The 24,841-nt window shown below is 39.7% G+C and overlaps 1 protein-coding gene across 1 annotated transcript in view; it reads right to left on the bottom strand.

Annotated features, from left to right (window-relative positions):
• Positions 1-24,467, bottom strand: part of vdac1 (voltage dependent anion channel 1) — a 29,883-nt gene extending 5,416 nt beyond the window's left edge. The window contains exons 1-6 of the mRNA XM_003217393.4: positions 24,181-24,467; positions 12,757-12,826; positions 10,627-10,676; positions 9,505-9,657; positions 9,365-9,417; positions 2,803-3,030 (exon numbers count right to left, since the gene is read on the bottom strand). Of these exons, the coding sequence (XP_003217441.2) occupies positions 2,803-3,030; positions 9,365-9,417; positions 9,505-9,657; positions 10,627-10,676; positions 12,757-12,826; positions 24,181-24,336 (710 nt within the window). The 5' untranslated portion in view covers positions 24,337-24,467. The remainder of the gene's footprint in view (positions 1-2,802; positions 3,031-9,364; positions 9,418-9,504; positions 9,658-10,626; positions 10,677-12,756; positions 12,827-24,180) is intronic.
• Between the last annotated feature and the right edge of the window lie 374 nt (positions 24,468-24,841).

The raw sequence follows: 24,841 nt of genomic DNA, 5'->3' as shown, positions 1-24,841 counted from the left end.
CAGTGTTTTTTAAAGGGGGTCTCAAAAAAAAACCCTCCTAAACTACAATAAATGTGTATTCTGTGCAAAAGATAATGTTTTTGCACAACTCTTCATGAATTTTTCACCAAAAGAATCTGTAGATATGAAAACTCATTGAAAATGTGTACTACCTTCTCTTAAACAGTAAAAAATGTAGGTAAACAAGAAGAAAATTGAGATTTACAACCCTTCTTAGTACGAGAGAAGCTGCTTCATGGATTTTTTCAATAGGGCATGCCATATTTTTATTTCCCAGGATCTTTGAGGAAAGCATATTCATCTTTAGACATTACTCTTCCCACAGGGAAGAATGGCTAAAGCAGCATCTCTAAGGGGGGGGGGGGAGGAAAGTAGAAGTGCTATGATATAGTAAGGGCCACCTGGAGCCTTCATAAGCGGGTTCTTTGACCTTTTGCTTCAAGGAGGCAAAGGGGAAGACTCTGCTAAAGAAGGCTGTCTAAACCACTTAGCTGATCTTTTAGATGTGAAACTCTCTCCACTGTCTGCCGGCTTGTTAAATAGCTCATCTGAAAGTTCAGAAGCTAACTGAAGTATGGTGGTGGTGCCCTCTTGGCTTGAGACAACAATGCAGATCTTCATCAGTGGGCGCATTTACACTGACTACTCATGTGGTGGTGGTGGTGGTGGTGGTGGTGGTGGTTGTTGTTGCTGTTGCTGCTGCTGCTGTTGTTATATTTATTTACACCTCACTTTATCTCTCCAAAAGGGACTCAAAGCAGCTTGACATAAAAGCATCAGCACAGAATTTAAAATATACAAACATGCAAAAATTAAATGTTGAAACCAACAAAGAAGGAAGCAGTTTTGGTGTGCAGATAATTAGATGAGAAGTTCTGGAACTGGTTCAAGGCCTGGATACTGCTTATACACACCAAATGGGCTCCAGAATGCATTTTGTTCCAACTCTCCTCCCTCGATAATGTGCATGTGCGAAGTATTCCATCCCTTAATTCTCTTTGCCATGTGCACTGATGAGCATTACAGACTTTATTTTGGAATATTCACTGACTTTAGTTCTCTTGGTACAAAACACTTAAAGTGGCTGCAGCACATGTCTACAGCGTGCATCATATAATCAAGCGGCCTTCAAACTACATTAAGTGGTCAGTTCAGGTGTACCCAGAGAGAACAACCTCTATGTGCACTTTCATGTCATCCATAACACTAGCAAATGTTTGGAAACTAGTGCTGTATATAGCATTGTCCTGCAAACAAGGATTTCTGCTTCTTCATTCCACCAGTTAATACTAAATTCAGTGGAAAGATACCAGTGACTGCTCGATCAATAGGAATCATGAATCTAGTTTCACAGATAGGTTCAGCACACTGGATAGTTCCCTTAGAATTCAAACTATATAACAGATTCACTATACCATTAATATTGAAAGTACTGCAAGGTATATGGATCCTTTCATACCACACAATTATTGCACTGTAGTTTCAATGTAGCTGCCATGGAAACATCCTGAGGCATTCTGGGATTTTCAGTTTTGAATTCTTAGCCAAAGAGCTCTTGGGCCTCACTAAACTACAATCCCTAGAATTCCACAGCATACAACCATGGCAATTAAAGTAGAGTCACGGTGCTATATTTTTATAATCTGGAAAGGCTCAAAGTCAAGTCATAAGGGCAATAGGAAAATTCAGTAAATTTGAGAAAGTATTGTTTTGGTATTCTACTGCTTCCTTGCCACCACCACAGCAATTCTTTCTATTATCCCCACTTTAAGATTAAGGAAAGGTATTTCCCTTTCATACATACAGTTCTTCAGTACATCTGTTTTCAACAAATAAGTATAGGCATCTCTCCATCATTTACTCATGATCATGGTGAAAGCAAGATCTCAAATTCTCCCTGCTTTTCCTCTTAAAGAGCTACATGTTAAAGTAATTTGGAACCCTTGGGAATGGTCTTTTAATAATTGTGGTGTACTATTTTTGCTTCTTGATATATTTTAAATTGTTTTTATTGTATTTGTAGTTTATATGCATATTACCTTTTTAATTTTTTTATTGACAACAGCTTTTAATTGCCTAAGGTTCTATTTTTTTTGTTAGCTACCATGAAGGATAGAAGTTGGACAGAAATAAATAAAATAATAAACAAATATTCTAATGATATATATTCTCCTACTGCTCAAAACACATACTGATCTTGAAGGCATCAAAATTATTGATTTCTTTCACATTTAAAAAAATCAAATATATGTGTGCAAAAATATCCCATTACTTTCACCAGTTTCAAGGACATTTTCCTTTGTTTAAAAACTGTTAGTGTGTGTTAATGTTTTGAGGTTGAAATGTTATATCAAGTTAAACTGTTTGGTGTTTTGCAACTGTGTTTCTGGCAAAGCATTTCAGCAGTGCAGGAGTTAATCACTAGACTGCTTGATTGGTTGCCCACAGGACCTATGGGGCACAGTTTCCATTTGAACTGTCTGGCCGGAACTCATGAACTGTGGAATGTGCTTTCTTATCAGTTGAGCTGCGTTTTGCCGCGCCAAGAGGCAAAAAGAAAAATGCCAGCTTCGAGCGATTGCTTTTGCTGCATTTTGTAAATATAATTTGTAAATACTGAATAAATGTTTAAACTACAGACTGCAGATGACTTTGGAGGAATTGGTGAGGGCAGAAGTTTCACCAATTTCATCAGGGTGCTGGTGCGGAGCAGATGATCGATGGTGTTTGAAGAAACCCACTACCAACACGCACCCTGACCCCTGGCTCTTCATACTGACAAAAACAATTGCCAATACTTACACATTGGTGTGAAGCTGGAACTCATCAGTCTTATAACCAACAGCAAAGTTGCTCTGAGTTACTCTGGATTTGGCGGTCTCAAATGTCATTTGGTAACCAGCTAGCCAGCCTTCATAGCCAAAGACAAAGGCACCACGCACTGAAGGACCAGCAATGTCGAAATCCATGTCACAGCCCAGGTTGATATGTTCCCGCTTGTATCCAGATTTGACTTTAGCACTTTTCTTTCTAAAAACAAAACAGTGTTTTACATTATGCTTTTCAAATTGTGCATAGTCTTTTTTTAAAAAGATAATCATCAGTTTTGTAACAGATACAAGCTACACCTGTTAAGTTTATTACCTTCTCCAAAAAACAACACTTCTGTCATAAAAAGTCAATTAAAAATAAACTGATACCATTAATGTGCTCCAATCAACATTACATACCAAATACACCAGTTCTGTGATTCCATATATGTTTCAAATGTTCAGGGGGGAAAAATCACTCTTGGCTCACAGCTTCAGAAAAAGTCAAAGCAATGCTACAGTTCTGCCAGGTTCCTGATATAGATAATATGGAATAGTTGCATATGCATGATTGTAACTGCAAACCCATAATACTGGCCAGAATAGTAATGGTATACATTTTTCCCTGACTGCTATAATACATGGGTCCCCCACATCTGAATAAATGGGTAGGAGAATTTACAGACTGCCAATGAGAAATGGGAAAAGCCGTATTAATATAGCAAAAGAGAGGCACAAAAGCTACAGCTGGGACTATTCAAGAATGAGTTTTGGGTAAAGTGAGTCTGCATATTAAGGCAGGAGGAGCAATGTCAAGGATAAACAGCATCACAGAAAGGATGAAAAAAAATGAAGAAAAACAACATGGGAAACAACTATGTAAATTGACCACAATGGATTAAGAGAAGGAAAGGAATAAACTGAAATGGAAAGGGGAAAACATGGGCTTGGAAATAGATAGACAGGTTTTTCTTGAAGACTAGTACATTCAATAGGGCTAGTATTTCTGAGTAGCCGGTCCAGCACATCACAGGATGTTTGTACTGAAAGTTAAATAAAGAGAAGAGGTGAAGCAAACGTGGGCTCAATTTGGAAGAATAAGTGGCACATATCACAAGCAATTTGAACTGGCAAAGACTACCCAAACTCCCACTATGATGAATTTGGAAAACACTTTGCAGACAAAATCACTTGTATCTGGCTTGGATGCCATGTTAGAGAAATGACCAGTAGGTATAATCATGATTTTATTAAATGTATCCAATAATACAGGGCTAGCAGGCAGTTTCAATTTGTGCCAGCTAAGGATGTGGACAGATGCCTTGGAGAAGTGAGAGCAATATGTATACAGGATCCTTGCTCTTCCTGGTTTCTCAAAGCAATTAGTGGAGGCAGCTGGAATGGTGCATGCTTCAGTGCAGCAAGGGAAGTTTACATCATGTCTAAAAGAGGCTGTGTTGAGACCATTACAACAACAAAAAATCCTCGATGCCACCATTCTGAATAATGATTGGCAAGTCTCTATCATTTGATTTCTGGAGCATGTGGTGACCTCCCAGCTTGAGATTTCTGGATGAGATGGATTACTGATCCAATTTAATTTGGCTTTGGTTGATGACCAATGCAGGGAACTGGACAGAACAAGTGTATCCTTACTGGATCTCTCAGACCCCATCTACCCTGACTATTTGCTGCAGTTTGAAGCCAGCTTCATATTTTAGCATCCAGAAAACAAATCCCACAAAAGTGTATGACAGAAAGTCCTTAATGCACATCATTGCTCTGTGGTTTGTATAATCACCACACAGGCCAAAAACTGATTCAAGGATTTCCTGTATAACCATCTGCACAGCAAAACCACCTTCTTCAGCACTGGTTTGAAACTTGATTAAATTCCCAGTGTAGATGGATTTAGTATACTGGCTTTCAGAACCATTCAACATGGCATCCTTCTGGGCCACCTCTCTGGGATGGGACCTGCAGGCACTGTTATGCTGTGTTATGTTGTTCTTTCTTGGAGGGGTGAATTCTGAAGGCAGTGCTTGGGAACTCCTGTCCAAGCCACTGACTGTTGGCCTGTGAGATACCTTAGAGTTCCATTTTGTCCCTCATGCTCTTTAACATCTACATACATTGCAAGGAGAGATCATCTAGAACAGAGGTCCCCAAACTAAGGCCTGCAGGCTGGATGCAGCCCTCCAAGGTCATTCACCCAGACCTGCCCTAAACTTTAGACTTAGGGTCACCTTAAGTGTAAAATGATTTGAAGGCACACAACAACAATCCTAATTTACTTGACTATCTCATCAGCCAAAAGCAGGCCCACACTTCCATTAAAATACTTGTAAGTTTATGTTGGTTAAAATTATTCATTTAAAATATTGTATTGTTCTTTCATGTTTCTGCACTACAAATAAGATATGTGCAGTGTGCATAGGAATTCATTCCTTTTTTCAAACTATAGTCCCTCTATTATGGTCCTCTGCTTAAAAGGTTTGAGGACCCCTGATCTAGAAGTTTGGGGTTCAATGTCACCAACACACTTATCACACCCAACTCTGCCTATCCTCCCCATCTGATTCCAAGGAAGCTGTCTTAGTACTGAACTACTGTTTATTGAATGAGGGCAAGTTGAAACCTAATCAATACAAAACAGAGGTGCTCTTAGTCAGTCAAATGAATAGTAACCCTATCTGTAATGGATGGTGTTATATTCCCCTAAAATCTTAGTCCTACAGCTTGTTTTTTCTCCTAGATTCATCTCTGATGCCCAGATTTCAGCAGTAGCCAGGAGAATGTTTGTAGTTAAAACTAGTGTGCCAGCTGTGCCAATTCCTTGAGACATCAGATCTGACTAGGCCTTTATTACATTCCATTTAGGCTACTGTAGCACAGACTGAACGGGGCTGTCTTTAGGAACTGTTCAGAAACATCAGGTTCACCCAGAATGCTGACCAGGGCCAGTTATAGGGAGCATATAACTTCCTTGTTAAAACATATTCACTGGCTACTGGTTTGTTTCCAGACACAATTCAAAGTGCCGGTCCTCACCTAGAAATCCCTATATGGCTTGGGTCCAGATTATTGAAAGATCATATCTCCACATATCAACCTGCCAGAGCTCAAAGATCTTCAGGAGAAGGCTTTAGCTCAGTCCCACCACTCTCACAAGCTCACTTGGTCAGGACACAAGAGAGCGCCTTCTCAGTAGCTGCTCCCATTCTCTCGAACACCCTTCTGCAGCAGAGGCTGGATGGCCACCTGTCGGGGGTGCTTTGAATGAGATTTTCCGGCTTCTTGCAGGGGCGGACTGGATGGGCCGCAAGGTCTCTTCCAACTCTACGATTCTATGAGACTAGGCTGGTTCTCTTTCTGTTTTCCTTTTGTCAGTAGGCAAAGATCTTTTTAAGTAGGTTTTTAATGTATAAGCAGGTGGGCTTTTATTGGGGATTTTGCTTACTGGTATGTTTTATCTTTTACGTTTCTGTTTGTTAAGATGGTTTTTAAGTGTTTCATGAGGTGATTATAATTGTTTTTAAACTTTATTGTAAATGTTTTTAATTTGCTTTCTCTGGAAGCTGCCTTGAGTCTCACTGTGGGAGCAGGGCAACATACAGATTAGATAAAGTTGCTTTGAATATTTTTGTGGAGGGAAAAAACAGCGTATAAACATCATCATCATCATCAAAAATAAGGAATACAAAAAAATTAATGAAGCCTTAAAAGCAACATTCAACTGACATCTTAATTAGAAGCTTTTTCAGAAGCAAAAACTGATATGGCAGAGGCTGGACCTAAAAAGCTCTCAGAAAATTACTCACTAAGAAAGAGTTGGGTGGGAACACTGGGTTTCCATTCTCTGCAGGCGAGACAGACAGTGTCAGGGGACATGACAACAGCCCCTGACATTACTGGGTTCTGTGGCTAAAGCACCAATGTAATGATGTCATTTTGCCTGAATGGAGACTGGATTTGCTCTTCATTGAGGCACAGTATCCTCAGCAAGGCCTGCAAGCATAGCAGGTCTATCTTAGCTGGAATTTAAACTTCAAGCTGACAAACTTAGCTGAGAATTTATGACACTCCTCTGCTCCTCCCCAACTGGAAGAAAACAAGAGAGAGCAAAGGTCTCTCAGCTGGGTTTCTAAGTCCTCATTACTTCTTCTTGTTTCCCAAAAGAAAGGATGAAGAAAGCTAGCAGTCACTGACCAAAGATTACATGGTACACCCTCATCCTGTTTGCATTACCAGCTAAAGATGAACTGGTCATGTGTATTTTGAAAGGCCTTTGGAGAGTTCTATTCTTCTGCATTAGGAAGACTCACAGGGTTAATATTTCAAGTAGTCATTAGAGGAACCACAATATAAGGCTGCCATAGAAATAGAAACTAATACCAACTAAAGCTACATATTTTGAAGCATTTCTGACATAAAGGTTTTCTTTTTTTATAAAGAATCCAATCCAGATGAGTGAACACTGTGTGAAAGATCATACATTAACCTCAGCTGCAGCTTTAAGTCTGAAGAAGATAAAATCTCAGAGCTCAACAGATCATGACACAAGCCTAAAAGTGATATCAGTAGCAGGCATTATGTTGCCTTTTGCCTTATCAACATGTTCACAATACTTGATTGAACCGAACGGTGTCACTTAACCACATCATTAATTAAAAGGGTCACTGGCCTGCCTTCAGTTTCCTTGTGAGAAGACAAGTTTATCTGACTTAAACAAACAGTTGTGGCTTCTGAACAGAACTTTTTGAAAACAGCTCATAAATACTTTTATATTAGAGTAAGTCAGACTATTCCAGCACTATTCTGTCAAATAGCCAATTGGCAACCTTATCACTCATTTTTATTCTCACTTTTGATACTACTTTATGTGGTGGAGAAACTTCCTTTCTGCTTACAGGGTATTACACATGAGCAGGGCAAGCGTTAGCTACTCTCCCAAGTCGCTACTGGCTAAGGTGACTCATTTTTCCTTCTATCCTTCAATCATTTAAGCATAATACAATAGATCTAAGCAACATAGATCCATCTTTGAAGGTGTAAGTAGTCATCCAGTTCAATTCAAAAGTCTAATTATATTTATTACAGGAAGTGTAATAGTGGTGGAAAATAGGTATGTCCTACAATATATAAGAAAGTAAAATCACTTTCCCTCACAGCTTCTACTATGCCACCAAACCAATAAAAAATTAGACCACCCTACGATCCTGAGCATATTTGATCTTGTTTACTTATCAGAATTAAGCAGAGTTAGTTTTAGTGAGGGGACTTGGATGAAAGACCATCAGGGAATACCAGGGATTTCCAAGAAGTACTACATCTAATACTACTTATAAAGAACAATTTCATATCTCTTGATATTTTAAAAATTGCATCAATGATGGGTAAAGTGTCTATTAATAATACTAGTTCTGGTATTTTTGTTGTTTCCAATACATAAAGAAAATTCTGAGATGATAGTATGAAATCTAATATGGAGCTCTGGAATGCTCTCCCTAAGGAGATTAGGTTGGCCCCTACTCTACATACTTTCCATAAGCTCAAAACCTGGTGGTTTCAGCAGGTGTTTGAATGAATTCCATTCTGGCTATTCCATTGACTTGGCCTGAAATATACTGTACAGTCTCATCTTTTCCTGATCATGGTCCATGTTAACCTACAGCATATTGACCACGACTGGAAGCTGCTGTGATTTTACTGATTGTCATTTTATTGTAAATTTTATTTTTGTGCAATAATGTGTTTTTATATTGCTATGTACAGTATGTTTGTACCTGCAGTAAACCACCCTGAGTCCTTTCTGGGAGATAGGGCGGTATATAAATAAAGTTATTATTATTATTATTATCATCATCATCATCATCATCATTATCATCATCATCATCATCATTAAAGCCAGTCTTTTCAAGCAGGCATACACAACTTAAAGGGGGAGAGCACTTACATTACAAATATGGCCTTAATTACTGGAACTACAATGTTCTACTTTCAGCTTTATCATGTTATGACATAAGAAGCATTTAGAAAGGATGAGAAAATGAAGGGACACACGCAAAGGCATACACATAAATATTCATGACATATAATACTGCCTGCTGCTTAATCCTCCTAACCCACATATGAAACTAGAAGCAACTGCAACAACAAAAACCTTGCATCCAACCAATCTCATATGGTGCTTCAGCCTGAAAAGTAATTAATAACTAAACCTAGCTTTTCAATTGAGCTTTTTAGACTATGATGCTAATTGACACATCACACTCCTTAAACTTTTCACTGACAATTTCTGATATTGTTACTTTGTCCTTATAAGAGACACATGTGCTCATTGGGCAGAAATATACAGAAAACACAACAAAAGTATCCAGTATTTCCTTAATGAGTAAGTTCATTTTTAAGGGGAGAAAGAGTTGATTAAAGGAGAAGATGTGGTTGACTCATGTGAAACTAATTTCTAAATATTTGCCCTGGGAAGAATGTAAGAATTAGGTAAGTAACTAAACATAAGGTAACTTTGATGTACAATTTTATTCACTCCTTACCCAGTATTAGGGGAGAATGAAGAATCAAAGGTCATCTTCAGTCCGTGGGCAAGCTGAACAAAAAAGAAATTGGAATTTATAATTTGAAAGAAGACTTTTTAAGGAATTAATCAATTACTGCCCCAAGGCTTAATACTCACCTGATCTTCTAAGGTTATCTCTGTGCCTAGTGTGTTGTCAGTGTTCCATTTTTCTGTGAATGTCAGGCCATATTCTGTCCACCTGTACTTTGTTTCCAAACTTCCAGTAACTTTGCTTGTTTCTGTATTTGCTGAACCTGAGCTTGTAAATTCCTACAGGAAAAAATATGTATTAGACAATGTAGGACAATTTATTAACTATGGCATCTTATACAGTTACATTATCCAAAAAAAAGTGGAAATGAGGGATCCCTTTCCTCCACACTCTTTGCAAATGGGGTTGTAAATGTCTCTGGGGGTGCATCTACACTGTATAATTGACGCAATTCGACAACACTAATGTTTATGGCTCAATGCAATGAAATCATAGGAGTTGTAGTTTTACAAGGCCTTTAGCCTCCTCTACCATAGAATGTGGATGCCTCACCAAACTACAAATCCAAGGATTCCATCACACTGAGTCACAGCAGCCAACGTGTAGTCAAACTGCATTAACTCTGGGATTAGGATGGGCAACACTGGAGGGACCAAGGCTGATTTCACCCACTGCCCCTGTGGGTTCCAACCACATACCAAACCCATTATCTCTCAAAATGGCAGCTATTTTGAGAGAGACTGCAGAGGAAAGCAGAGGTATTCAGAGTAGTATGGGGTTCTGAAGTGTTTCGCAGGGGGGGGGGGTGACTTTTTTCATTTGTTTGGGAGGCTTTCTGTATGACCTAGTACAAGATTCATGGCATTCCTTTTTAAAAAGAACTAGGAAATTGGGGAGCTTTGAGAAACTGCAGAGGAGTTTTAAGGGCCATGAAAATGGGATTCAGCCTATCAGATACAATTTGCGCACACTTTCCACTGGAGAATAAGAGACTGTGATAAACTCTCCCTCCTTTGAACTATTTTATGATGGTTTGTGGCAGTGAAAGGTCTATCCCAGCTATCTCAGTAATTATGTTTTGGAGACACTAGAGACACACTGATGAGTCAGATTATGACAATAAAATGAAGTTTGAGCAGGATTCTACATATGTTACTGAAAATAATCAGAATAAAGATGAAATCCAAGCTTTTATTTTATTTTAGAAATATTTCATAAACCCACCAAAACCCTTTCTTTTTACTTACCAGTCCATTTTCAGATTTGGTTTTCAAATCCAACTTTATTAAACCAAACCCTTTAAAAAAGAAAGAGGAAAAGAAAAATGTGTCAATATCCATGTAGGATGGAAGCAATGTTAATAATTTATCATTTGGAAAAGTTATCATTTTCACTGCAATATTTACATGCATAATCATTTTTTTGCCAAAACTACCAGATCATTGCCTTTAATTCATTTCAGATAGTGTTCCCTCACTTATCGCTGGGGTTAGGTTCCAGGACCACCCACAATAAGTGAAAATCCGCGAAGTAGGGACACTATATATTTTTTAATATTTATACATTATTTTAGTAGTTATACACTATTTTAAGTTTTTATCAACCAATCATGTGTTGATAAATTGCCTCCTTCTCCTCCTGTTGCCGCTTGGGCTCCTTTTCTCTCCCTTTGGCTTCTCCATCCTCCCTTTTTTAGGCTGTAAATTGTAATTTTTTATGATTTATAATAGTCTTTTAGAGTTTATTGAAAAACCACGAAACAGCGAATCCGCGAAAAGTGAACTGTGAAGTAGTGAGGGAACACTGTACATTTTGCTACAGAACTAGTGCCATGGACATAGTAATAAATGTGTTCTTGTGGCTTGCCCCCTAAGTGATATTCACTCTAGTTTGAAAGAGGCTGCATTGTCACAAAAACAGAGGTAAGCATATCCACTCCAATTGAAAATTATGCCCCCATCAACACTGCTATATAATATAGTTTGAATTGCATTACAATGGTCAATGTGGACTCATATAATGCAGACTAAACCAGATTGAATTAGATTAAATGAGTCTAAACTGCTATATAATCCAGTTCAGTGCAGTTAATCTGAATTCTGAAACTGGATTATATGGCAATGTAGATGGGGCCTAAAAGAGCTACCCTCTGAACAGCCTATTCAGCAAAACCAGTTATGGGGAAGGTGCAGTCCCTTATCTGGAGGGCCAAAAGTTGTTCTCTTCATACAAAAGATCATATTCACTGTTTCTCTGGGATCCATGACTGTCTCTAAACCTATATGTAGTTTCAATGGCCAAACACCTGTAATCAGCAGAGTTATTAGGAGCCTCCGGTGGCCTAGGGGATAAAAGCCTTGTGACTTGAAGGCTGGGTTGCTGACCTGAAGGCTGCCAAGTTCGAATCCCACCCGAGGAGAGCGCAGATGAGCTCCCTCTATCAGCTTCAGCTCCATGCGGGGACATGAGAGAAGCCTCCCACAAGGATGGTAAAACATCAAAAACATTTGGGCGTCCCCTAGGCAACGTCCTTGCAGACAGCCAATTCTCTCACTCCAGAAGCAACTCAGGTTGCTCCTGACACGAAAAAAAAAAGAGTTATTATCCCACCTGGACAATGTTAGTTCTAAAACGTTGTGGCAGGTGCCTGAAAACAGATTCCCTACTTCAAAGCATGGTCCTTATTCCTAAAATTTCAATAAACTAATACTAAAAACAAAAACATAAAAGAAACAAAGTCAACATTTGCTTCATCCTCACCACTGGCAATTAATTGGTTTGCTTTTTGACTGATATTAACTTTAAAAATTACAGCCTTCCAGAACTCATGAGTCAGAACTGAGAACTATTTGCACATTTCTATTGCAATTTATCTTTTTTTTAAAAAAAACAGTCATATTTATAAATGCAGACTGACAATCTATATATTTGGTTGAAAGTGTGTGCGGCTCTGTTCAATGGGATTTATTCCCATGGAGCTAAGGCCAGAACTAAGAATTGCCTGAAAGACCTACTCAAGGGGCACAGTTTGATCCATGTATCTCAACTGTGTGCTTTAAATGAATGAATGAATGAATGAATGAACTATTTGTACCCTGACCCATCTCCCCGAATGACTAAGGCCCCTTCCACACAGCTGAATAAAATCCCACATTTTCTGCTTAGAACTGGCATATATAGCAATGTGGACTCAGATAACCCAGTTCAAAGCAGATCTTGTGTGATCTTGTGGGATTTTCTGCCTTGTTATTCTTGATACAGCTGTGTAGAAGGGCTCCGAAACCTTCCAGGAACTGAAATTACTTTTGTGTAAAATCCTAGAAATCAACAATGTAGGCAACCAAGAAAAGACATTAATTTCCTTTGGCAATATTTACCATATCCCTTGGTGAAGATGTCTCGAGCTGACTTTCCTAAATCAGCATAAGCGGGGGGAACAGTCATTTTCTGCCAAAAGAAATAAACTGAGATTATCCTTTTGCTAGCATACCACAGCACACATCTTGTTTTCACTCCTGGGATCCAGTAATTAATAGTAATCTCAATTCAATCTTCAGTATTTTTTAATGTTGGGGTACAGATTCTTTATGCTTGATCATTACACAACAAACCTCAAAGTTAAACTTATTTAAGAACACTGAAATACGAAAATATTACTGCTGTTTTTCAACTAGTATCACAAATCATCACGTGAAAAGATGTCACAAAATATTTATGTTTATTTCTCAGTCCTTAATACCAGCAGCTGGCTGTGTATCTCTGAATACAATATAATACCTTCATAGTATGTCACTTCATTCGATACAGAAGTTACATTTTCATTCTTCTTTCCGTAGGAGAAAAAATGTACTATTTATTCATTCATTTTAGCCCACTTTTTCTAGTTGGTAAGTGATAGAAATTTGGGGCAGCTCAAATATATCCAATTTAAAATATTCCACATAATATTAAAATATTTGAAGTAATTAAAAATTGTTAAGGGTTTCAAAATATTCATTTTACATTGATTTATATAAATTTTTAAATGATGGAATAAATAACCAGAACATGCATTCCCACTCTGGAACAGTAATAATATTCAGCACCATCATTAGAAATAGTCTGGAAATACAAAGAATCCAATAGGACAAAATACATATGAAAAGTGATCAAAATTATATAATACTAGCTGTGCCCGTCCACGCGTTGCTGTTGCATTGTCTGGTGGTGTTGGTGAGAAATTGTTGAGGTAGTGGTGGTATTGAATGTCTGTTGTATGGTTGTCTTTATGTTTAGTATGCACACTGAAGTGGATTCTATGGCAGTGTGGAGTCAAGATAATCCAGTTCAAAGCAGATAATATAAAATTCTAAATGGGTTATATAGCTGTGTGGAAGGGCCTTGAGTCTACACTGCCATATAATCCAGTTAAAATCTGATAATCTGTGGAAGAGGCCTAAGTGAGGCCTAACTGTGCCTGTCCCCTGGGCTGAGTAGGTTGCTAGGAGACCAAGTGGGTGGAGCTTAGCCTTCAAACTGGCAGCAATTGGATAAAAACTATTATTCCTCTCCCTGTAAGTAGGACTTAATTTTTCTTTTCTTTTTGTTGTATCAACCTAGAGCCGTGAATGATGGGTTGTGTTGTCAAATTTTGAGGTTGGGGGGCCTGTAGTTTTGTTGTTTTGTCCGCTGCCCTGATGCCATCACTCTTTTATATATATAGATTGAGCTGGGTCCAACATCATTTCCATATACTGTTGTTGTGGTGTGCCTTCATGTCCTTTCTGGTTTATGGTGAGCTATCATGGGATTTTTACAGTCTTAGGCCCCTTCCACACAACTGAATAAAATCCCACATTATCTGCTTTGAACGGGGATATATGGCAGTCCTCAGATAACACAGTTTAAAGCAGATATTGTGGGTTATTCTGCCATAATATTCTGGGTTATGTGGCTGTGTGGAAGGGCCCTTAGAGTGTGTGATTTGTCCAAGGCCACTCAGTGGATTTCCATGGCTAAGCTGGAAATCGAACCTTGGTCTCCAGAGTCCAATGCAGTCCAACAATCATCCCACTATATCCATAGACAGTCACTATGAAATGAATAACTTCTCACATGGCCATTCATGTAGGAGTAACACAAAGCTATCCACAGTAATCAAAACATAACCACATCGATAAAAATGATGATCATGACCTCTAGAGCATATCAAAATAATGTTGGTAAAAGTCTTTGCTATAAATGACTTGATGTGCCAGGCTTAAGCAAGGCTGTCAGATAACTTCTCTAAACAACTACTTCTAGCCTGAAACACAAGCTGATGCATGCTCAAGCTGAATATAAGTCAAGAGTCTCTCATCTTGCGACTTATAGCATTCATATAAAACATGCCACAAAGAAGCACAGTGGGTTACTGTTACAATGAGAGAGAAACAGACCAAACCCTGGAAGATATTTTGTAACCTTTTTCAGGTTACTCCATGGGGCTGCTACAAGGTTAGTTTGGCAGGATTTGTTCTTGACAAACTCATGTGAGTTCTTACGACATTGTTAGTGACAGGGCTGTAGCCCCCCCCCCCCGAAATTTTTTCAGGTTTTTTTTTTTAAAAAAACTGGTTTACTCATGAATTTTACCTGGTTAACCAAATCCCCATGAGTTTCCACTGAAGTTTATCTGTCTTGAGTGTCCACAGAAGTTTATCGATGGAGCCTGATTTCTAAATTATTTTGTATTATGGAACTACTCTTCATGATTCGCTTTTTAAAAGTTTCAGCCCCCCCCCCCTGAATTTTTTTTCTGGCTACGGCCCTGATAGTCGCCAAGATACTTGCAAACAGACAATTGTCTGAACTCAGGCTGACTGGTCTGCAGTTTCCTAGATATTTTTTTCACTCTTTTGAAAAGAGGAACAATGTTTGCTCATCAGTCCTCTAGCACTTCATTCATTCTCCAGTTTTTTGTTTTTTTTTTCAAAAGTGATGGGAAGTGATTCTGCAAATATGTCAGCAAGCTCCTTCAATACTGTGGGATGCAAATCATCTATTCCTTCAATTTGAATCAATTTAGGTTTACTTGATTTCTGACTAATTTGATTTTCAACCTGAATTTTTTACCAAGGACTCTGCTGATACATGGATGCACAGTCCCCTTTTGGGTGAAAAGCTAATGCAAAGTAGGTATTTAAGAGCTCTGTCTTTTCATTGTGATTTATTAGCATTTTACCATTCTTGGTGAGCATTAGTCACCCACCATTTCAGCTGTCTCTTGCTTCTTTTGGTTGCTTCTTTCTTGCCTAACTAGTGTCCGTTTATTTTGAGTGTTATCTTTCCTTAGACTATTCCTATAAACCTGGGCTACACATCTGTGTGGTGATTCATTCTTTCTTCCATCTATATATATAAAGGAGTAATGGTGTCCGTTCCTCCCACTAAACAACAAAAGTACAAGCCCCAGAACCTCGAAATCTGGCAACACAACCCACCATCCTTGCCTCTAGGTTCCGACAACAAAAAGAAAAGAAAAATAAAGTCCTAATTAGAGGGAGAGCGATAATTGTTTTTATCTAATTGCTGCCAGTTAGAAGGCTAAGCTCCGCTCACTTGGTCTCTTAGCAACCCACTCAGCCCAGTGTTAATAAAAGAATTAAAAAATAAAATAAATACAAATAATACAATAAAAAATAATAATAAACACTTAAAAATTAATACAATAAAATACTAGAATAACAAAATAACTAAAAATAATACAACAAAATAATAAAATAGAATAAATAAAAAGATAAGTTACAATAAAATGAATTAAAAATACAAATAACATCAAATAAAAATGCCACAACAATTTTTAACCAATATCACCACCACTTTGCCACAGCAACGCGTGGCCAGGCACAGCTAGTTCTTTATATATGCTCTTTTTCTTTTCACATCTTCCTGGGCTTTACTATGCAACCAGATTGACTTATTCGTGTATTTGCATATAACAAATTGTGTATATGATTGTGGCCTGAATTAGAGTTGGGGGAAAATTGTTTGTGCTTTTACTCAGGCACCAGCTGAAGAAGTCAGTACAATGTTAACACCCCTGTGGTGTTTGTTTTGTTGTCTGTGCCCCTGTTCAGAATATTTCACCTAACTTTCTGTCTCTGTGATAATTGGATTTTGAAAAAATTTGTCTTGTGGAAACAAGGATTGGCGATAAAGCTTCAGTGGAGACATCTTTTCTCCATAACTCTTTCAGGAATGGATTTCCCTTCTTAGGGGTACATTTATCTCACTTCTTGTTGTCTCACCCCTGTTTGTAACTATGAGTCATTTGTAAATTGGATGTTTGTAACTTGGGGGCTGCCTGTACTTCCTAATCCTAAATTCACTCGGGTTAGGGATGCAGGACCCCCCTCCCCATAAAAATGGAAAAATTGTGAATAAAAGAAGCATCACTATTTTAACCTGAGATAATGTCTCTCTAGGAATCTCTTGGTCCTCCAGCATAACACTAAGGCCAACATCCTCCAGAAGTTATCATAGAAATTGCACTGGAGAATCTAGAGATTCCTAAGAACATATTGTTTGAATCAGGAATAATCAGATCTGCCAAATACAAACCTGTAAATATAGAAGACTGACTGTATTTTTTGAAGTCATAAAGTGATGTTTTAAAGAAGATGGGATGAAATGAAGGTGGGAAAACAAAGAACCTAAGTAAAACATCAAACTGATAGATTCAACTATAACTGATGCAGAAAAGCTTCAAAGGCACAGAGCGCTGTGTTCTCTGTGGTTAACCTTTCCAAATGATTATAGGAATAATTTAAAAAGAGGCCTTTCCACATATTTGTGTGTGTATGTACTTTACTGTACCACCAATGTTTAGCCCAAGGAAAATCCATCACCCCCACCAAGATGCAAGATCCATATGCATAATTATTAGAAAAGGCTTGAATGAAACAAGAAGTAAAAGCAAACTGGGCAAATTACTTCCAGGGATCTCAGAAGGTGAACTCTGTCTGGGTCACAAGTGAAACTGGATGTCGTGTCATGAGTTGTATCTTTGTATGTAGACTATGATGTTTATCACATGACTCAATCTTGTTCAAGGGCAGCCAGGACTGAAACAGCAGGCAAAAATGCAAGTCAGAGTTAAGAGCTCTTGACATAACAACGTTGACATAGAGCTTTACTCAAATTAAGTGTCTTCTCATGATTCTGAAATACATCTAAGGAGTTTAATCTGTGAGTGTTTCTCTAGTTATGGAAGACAATAGTATAAAATATATCACCAATTTCCCTACAATTGTTTCGTCCTTTCTCAGTTTTTATAAAGGGTACCCATATGGTGCATTGATTTGAGCCCTAGACCACGACTCTGGGTGGTCAGAGTTCAAATCCCCACTCAGCCTAGTAAACTCAATTGATTATTTATTTTAATTACAGTATTTATATTCCGCTCTTCTCACCCCGAAGAGGATTCAGGGCGGATCACATTATATACATATAGGGCAAACATTCAATACCCATATACACATAGAACCAAGACAGAGACAGATGCAGAGGCAATTTAACTTTCTCCTGAGGGGATGTTCGATTCTGGCCACAGGGGGGAGCAGCTGCTTCATCATTCACTGTAACAGCACTTCCTCATTCCAATGTCGTAAATTATGCCTCCCACTTTACAAGTGGTACCTTATTTCCTACTTGATAGATGCAACTATATTTCGGGTTGCTAGGTCAGCAACGAGCAGGGGCTACTTTTTATTTTTTTAATTGATGGGTGGTCACCCCGCCACGGGCTGGCCTCAAAATCATGACCTCATGGTCAGAGTGATTTATTGCAGCAGGCTGCTCACCAGCCTGCGCCACAGCCCCGGCTTTGAACAAATTATGGTCTCTCATATAGTATTCTATATAACCAAGAAGTATTAATTAAAAAGAGAGAACGAAATGAATGTTTACATTATAATTCCTTTCATTTTGTTAATCAGAATGTCATTAATTGACTCTAAATGGCAGTATACATCTCTGGACAACATACTGGGTCTGAATATTTACAGAAGTTGGTTTTGGTAGAAGAAGTTAAATACTGTATAGTTCAGACTGTATTTTTAGCTGGGGAGACAAATTAAGAATGTTATTTTTTCTTTCTTTTTTTCTTTTCTTTTCTTTCTTTCTTCCCCCCCCCCCCCTCCGGTTTTCTCTCTTCACCTATTTTCAGAACCCTTTCACCTCCCTCACTTTCCTATCAATATATTGTTCCACCACTTTCGATGTATTATGTTTCTTTACAAAATAAAAAATAATGAGTCAAGAATGTTATTTTAAAATCTGTTTTTTCCTCTTTTGTGGGGGTCCTGCACTTCTAACCCTTGTGAAAATAGATGGGGGAGGGGAAGAGATATGTAGTTCCCAAACATACTGGACTCCTGGACTTGGAACATTCCATTTTCTATAGTAACGGGAATAACTTAACACTGCAAAAATGTTTTTTAATTTTTCATTTTTATGAAGGGAAATTATCTAAAAGGGTAAGCAAGATAAGGTGCCTATCTCTTTCATTATAGAGCAGTGGTTCTCAACCTGTGGGTTCCCAGATGTTTTGGCCTTCAACTCCCAGAAATCCTAACAGCTGGTAAACTGGTTGGGATTTCTGGGAGTTGTAGGCCAAAACACTTGGGGACCCACAGGTTGAAAATCACTGTTCTAGAAGCTCAATTTCACTTCCCACCATCCTGTCGATAAGAAAAAACAGCTGAATCATGGGAAAAGTTGATAGGACAACTTGATAGTGAGCAGAATTAAATTCAGTGGAAGCCACAGCTACAGCCAATGATGGGCAGAGTTGCAACCTTTGCTTCTTGTGATATACCATCTCTTTGCTACCAGTCATGAGAATGAAGAGAGAACAAGCAGTTCCTTGCGGAATGGTTCAGAGAGCAAGTGTACAGTTCTTGAAAGCCAAATGATGCCAAGGTAGTGGGTCAGAATGAGAGTCGCAGATAGCCTTTGGGTTGAAGGTGCACACAAATCAAGACATTAAGAGGAAGAAGCAGTGAGCTGTTTTGGCTGAATCTGACCACCATATTGGATTCTAATAGATCAACTACGCAATGTCTGATTCTTCCATTGGTTTGGTGCCCACTACTTCCAAGAAGAGGAGAAAAATATATCTTGAACTTAACAAATTTTCACACTATATTGATTTTTCAAGACAATAATTCATAACCCACCCCAAATTCTGGCCTCTGTTTATTTGAAAGGAAGAACTCAGCCACACACTGTTAAGCTGAAAGAAAGCCAAAAGAAACACCCTCCTGGGAAAGTCAACACCATATGAAAATGGCAAAGGGAGAGAGAAAAATCAAAATGCTCCTTTGTGCTGGAGGTATTGAAAGCAAAGAAGCCTATTATAACTTCATCTATTCTTTTTTAAGGACACATATTAAGATAATTCCTCATTCTTCCCTATTTAATATATATGAACCGATGAAGAATAGCACACTGAAATTGATATTATTGATATACATGTTATTGATGACATTTTGCCATCAATAACATGAATATACAAATCTCTCAGAGGACTGTGGCTGAATCTACAGTATAGAATTAATGCAGTTGGCCATCGCTTTAACTGCTAAGTCTCAATGTTATGGAATCCTGGTATTAGTAGTTTAGAGAGGTATCAGTACTTTGGCAGAGAAGGATAAAGACACAAATCTCAGAATTCCATAGCACTGAACCATAGCAGTTAAAGTGGTATCAAACTCCATTCATTCTACACTATAGATCAGGCATGAACAAACTTCGGCACACCTGGTGTTTTGAACAAGCTGGTAAATTGGCTGGGATTTCTGGGAGTAGAAGTCCAAAACACACAGAAGGCTGAAGTTTGTCCATGCCTGATGTAAATGCACCCTATGATTTGTTCTGATCCTGCTCTACAACTCCAGATGCAGCCCAGGCATCATGTGCAGATAAACTATAGTCACATAAACTAAAGTTATCCTCTCCATGGGGCCGAGCCCATCTATATAGAAGAGCTGGCAAAAAGGATGATTTCTTAATAGCAAAAGTTTGTATTTTAGTGATCCTTGAATTGGACACATTTCCAACTGGTGAACAAACTTTACATGCGCTAACCTGTTATACGCATTCCAGTTTTGCCCAAGCCAGCTGCCCTCACTCTGTGAACAAGGATTTGTTCAACTATCTGTGAACTGCAGCTTCAGATACATATTTTATAGTGGAACAGCTTTCTCCTATATCCATCAAATGATTCTTCACACATAGATAGGCTTTAAATCTTTACTCAAGGCCCAGTCCTAACCCGTAAATTGCCTCTTCACCTAAATCCTCCTTATCCCATCTCTAATACCTACCGTCAATCCTTGACCTCGGTCCCTTTCTTACTTGTCCATTTAATGAACTCTGATATGGAACAAGTTGCACTCAAGCCCTGCTCCCCATAGTTAACAACGGTCAGCAGGTTCTGTATTTTAGTATGAAAACTTCATTCGATCTTATGCTATGTGCAGCAAGACTAGTAATTGTCAAAACTTTTTTTTGCGGGGGGGGGGGGGTATTTATCAATAAAGAATTTGTTTAACAAAACATAGGCCATAGTCCTATTAGAAAAGCCAGCACATAAGACTAGCAAAAAGACAAATAAAAGAAGAAGAATTTTACATTACATGGAAAGCATTTGTTAGTTATAGGTATCAAAATAATGTCAAGTTTAAAGCAACAACAGATCAAGTGAAATTTTGGACAACAGCTAGATAAATACTATTATTATAATACAGTAGAGTCTCACTTATCCAACATAAACGGGCCGGCAGAACACTGGATAAGTGAATATGTTGGATAATAAGGAGGGATTAAGGAAAAGCCTATTAAATCAAATAAGTTATGCTTCAAATTAGGTTATGCTTTTACAAATTAAGCACCAAAACATCATGTTATACCACAAATTTGACAGAAAAAGTAGTTCAATACACAGTAATTCTATGTAGAAATTACTGTATTTACGAACTTGGCACCCAAATATCACGATGTATTGAAAACATTGACTACAAAAAGCGTTGGATAATCCAGAACGTTGGATAAGCGAGTGTTGGATAAGTGAGACTCTACTGTATACAATGGAAGATATTGAAAAATGCTTGTGCAAAAGATATGACATAGCAATATTTTTGTGAACTGGGGAGGTATGGGAAGAAGTGGTGTTGTTTGGAATAAAGGGGGTAACTTGTTGGATTAGAGATAATGTATTTTTGTTCACTATCAATAAAATTAATTGAAAATTTTAAAAAGAACTTCACTAGATTTGTTAGGGTTTTCTTTGTCTGCTCAATAGCTGAAATGAGAACCTTTGGCCCTCACGGTGTTTTAAACTTCAGCTACTTGAAGGCCTTGTCAGTGTAGCACATAGTGAAGGATTATGGGACTTAAAAACACAGAGAAGCAAGATTCCCCATCCTTGTAGACAATGAAGCATCACTCCTTGACAAAATCTGATGGTGGTGGGGCAAGCAGTCAGCCTCTATCCTCAAAGGCAAAATTGAATGCTTATTGCAACCACATGAGATGAAAAAAGTTTATGGGAGAGAACAGGGAAATCAGAAGCTATCAGACTAAAGTACCAGGGATAGGGCTTTCTTCTTGAAATATTCATTCTCATAATGCTTCCCATCATGGCGTGACAAATAACATGTCTGCAGCATCACCATGACTTTTAAATTATATTAACTCTTTAATAACTCTGTCATTACTTCTAAAAATCATAGTTGGTTCACTGAATAATGAATCAAACCAAGATTGCTATGCTGTCCTAAGCACAACTACAGGGAGGTAAAGCCCAACAAATCTACATCTGCACAACATTGCTTAGAGAATTAGAGAATTTTGCTGCAATAGAACTCTGGAAGAAGCCCAAGTCTAAAAAGAGAGAACATAGAACGGCACCTCAACTTGAAGGCTAGAAAAATAAATACATGAACATCCAATAAAATGTTAAAACTGTTAGATTCAGTAAACCTACTGCTTATGAATGACAGTAGCTTTCAGCCCAGGACAACAAATAAATCCAACTTTAATTGCTTGCTTGACACAAATCAACTGTAAAGAAGGTCACATTGGAAAAGTCCAAAAGGTAGTGCCAAATAATCTAAGATATCATCAAATCATTTTGTTTAACATTGATAAAAAGGTCTTTCACATTCCATCCAATAAACTTTGAAGGTGCTTAGTTTTCTCTCAACCAGTCCTACTGAAGAATGAAGCTTTCTCCATTTTGTTTTTAACAGCATACTTGCAAATATGACCCAGCTATAGTGGTTTATGTGTTGGGGTATGGATGCATCTACACCACCTTAACTACTATGTCTCGATGCTAAAGAGTCATGGGATTTGTAGTTTGGTGAAGTATCAGTACTCTTTGGCAGAGAAGGATGAGGACCTTGTAAAGCTACAATTCTCACAATTCCATAGCACTGAACCATAGGTGTCAAACTACATTAATTCAACAATATAGATGCACCCCATGACTTTGGAGATCAGGATTGAAGCCCCTACTCAGTCAAGGAAACACACTGGATGGCTTTGGGAAAGTCACACATTCTCAGAGGAAGGCAAAGTTGAAAGCTTTATTTACAAATCTTCCCAAGAAAACCCTGGTTATTGTGTGCGTGTGTGTCAGGAGCGACTGGAGAAACTGCAAGTCACTTCTGGTGTGAGAGAAATGGCCGTTTACAAGGACATTTCCCAGGGGACGTCCAGATGCTTTACCATCCTGTGGGAGGCTTCTTTCATGTTCCCGCATGGGAAGCTGGAGTTGACAAACTGGAGCTCACCCCGCTCCCCAGATTCAAACCTCTGATCTTTTGGTCAGCAATCCTACTGGCACAAGGTTTTAACTCATTGCGCCATTGGGTGCTCCTTGTGATAGACTGCAAGTGTCTTGAAGGCACACATGTGCCAAAGGGAAGCACTTCTTTAAAAAGCAGCAAATTGAGTTCTTTAATTCATTTCCACGGAAATTAATTAGGAAAAAACCCCCACTAAAATGCTTTTTGGACTTAACTAGACAGACGGGTTTCATTTTTGCCTCCAGCTAGCTCTGAAGGCCTGCACCCTCAGGGCTTCCTCTCTTCTCTTCAGGAACCATTTCTGAGGAGAGGCGAAGGTGGCCGAGCTCCTTCCCGCAGCTCCAAGGGCATTGAGGGCATTTAGAGGGCGGGGGGGGGGGGGTAGAGGGAGGAGGCGGAAACGGGGCCCGGAAACGGGGGAAGCAAAGCAACCAAGGCGAGACGAGAGCGCTGGGCCTCCTCTCCGGCTCGTGCGAGGCGTGCTTTGCCTCCCGGAAGGTCATGCAGAGCTCCCTTTGGCGGAGGCGCCGAGCGGAAAGGAGCCCTGTCCAAATCCCACTTCCCTCCCTCCCTCTCTCCCCCTCTCTCTCTCTCTCTCTCTCTCTCGGGCGAGCAGATGGCGCGGCTTTAAATAGGCGCCCAATGGCCTGCCAGGGAAGGATGGCGAGGAGGAATTCCGCACGGAGGGCGCTGTTTATGGGAACTGGGTGTACACAGCTTCCAGAAAGAGGCGCCCGCGGGTGGGGTTGGCGCTCACGCCCAGGCGGGCTCCCTGAAGGAAGGGAAGAAGGCCTGGCCAGGGGGAGGGCGCAGCGCCAAGGGTCAGGGCTTGGAGGGCAAGGCGCTGGCTCCTCGCCCGAGGCCTAAGCGGACGGACTCCAAGCCCCCTCCATCCTTCCTTTGGCTCCTCTAGTGGATCTCCTCTCCCGCGCCCGCCTTCCCCAGCGCCGCCTGGCCTCTGCTTACCGCGCCGCCGGGCTCCTTTCCGTGGCTGCAGCAGGGCTTCTGGGGAGTGACAGCTGGCGAGGAGGCGGCCGAGAGGGGCGAAGGGGAGGGGGAAGGGGCCGAGGGGGAGGAGGAGAGGCGGAACGAGGCGGATCTGTCCTGCGCGGAGGCCAGCATCGCGGATCCCTCCCCGGACGGCTGCGAGACGTGACTGCGGCGCCCGCACCCGCCCGCCCGCCTGCCTGGTTCGCCGCCCGGCTGGCTCCTTGCGAGAGGCGGGACCTCGGCGGCGGCTCGGCCAATCCCACGGCCTGCCTCCCGTTTGGCGTTTCACGCGCCCCAAGACGGGCCGCGAGGCTGGCACTGGAGGCTGCGGCAGGCAGGCAGCGCGAGAGAGGCCAGGCTTTGCGCCTGCGCGGTGCTGCAAGCGAGCCCCAGATCCACAGCTCAGGCCCAATACCCAGGGCTTTTTGGAAAATGGAAATCTCCATAACCTTTTGGGGATTTTATGATCTTTGGAAAAGCACGGCCTTCTTAAAACTCATTACCTTTTGAAAAAGGATGCCATAACCTCTTGGTAAAAAGCATCACCTGTTAAGAGTCATAACCTGTTGGGGAAATGGCATTCATGCAAGGCAATCAGATGCCTCTGCTGTTAAACTGATGTACCTAGCAAGGCCAT

The sequence above is a fragment of the Anolis carolinensis genome, chromosome 2 (genome assembly GCF_035594765.1).
Source record: "Anolis carolinensis isolate JA03-04 chromosome 2, rAnoCar3.1.pri, whole genome shotgun sequence".
Classification (NCBI taxonomy): domain Eukaryota; kingdom Metazoa; phylum Chordata; class Lepidosauria; order Squamata; family Dactyloidae; genus Anolis; species Anolis carolinensis.
This window is presented reverse-complemented; position numbering and strand designations above follow the sequence as displayed.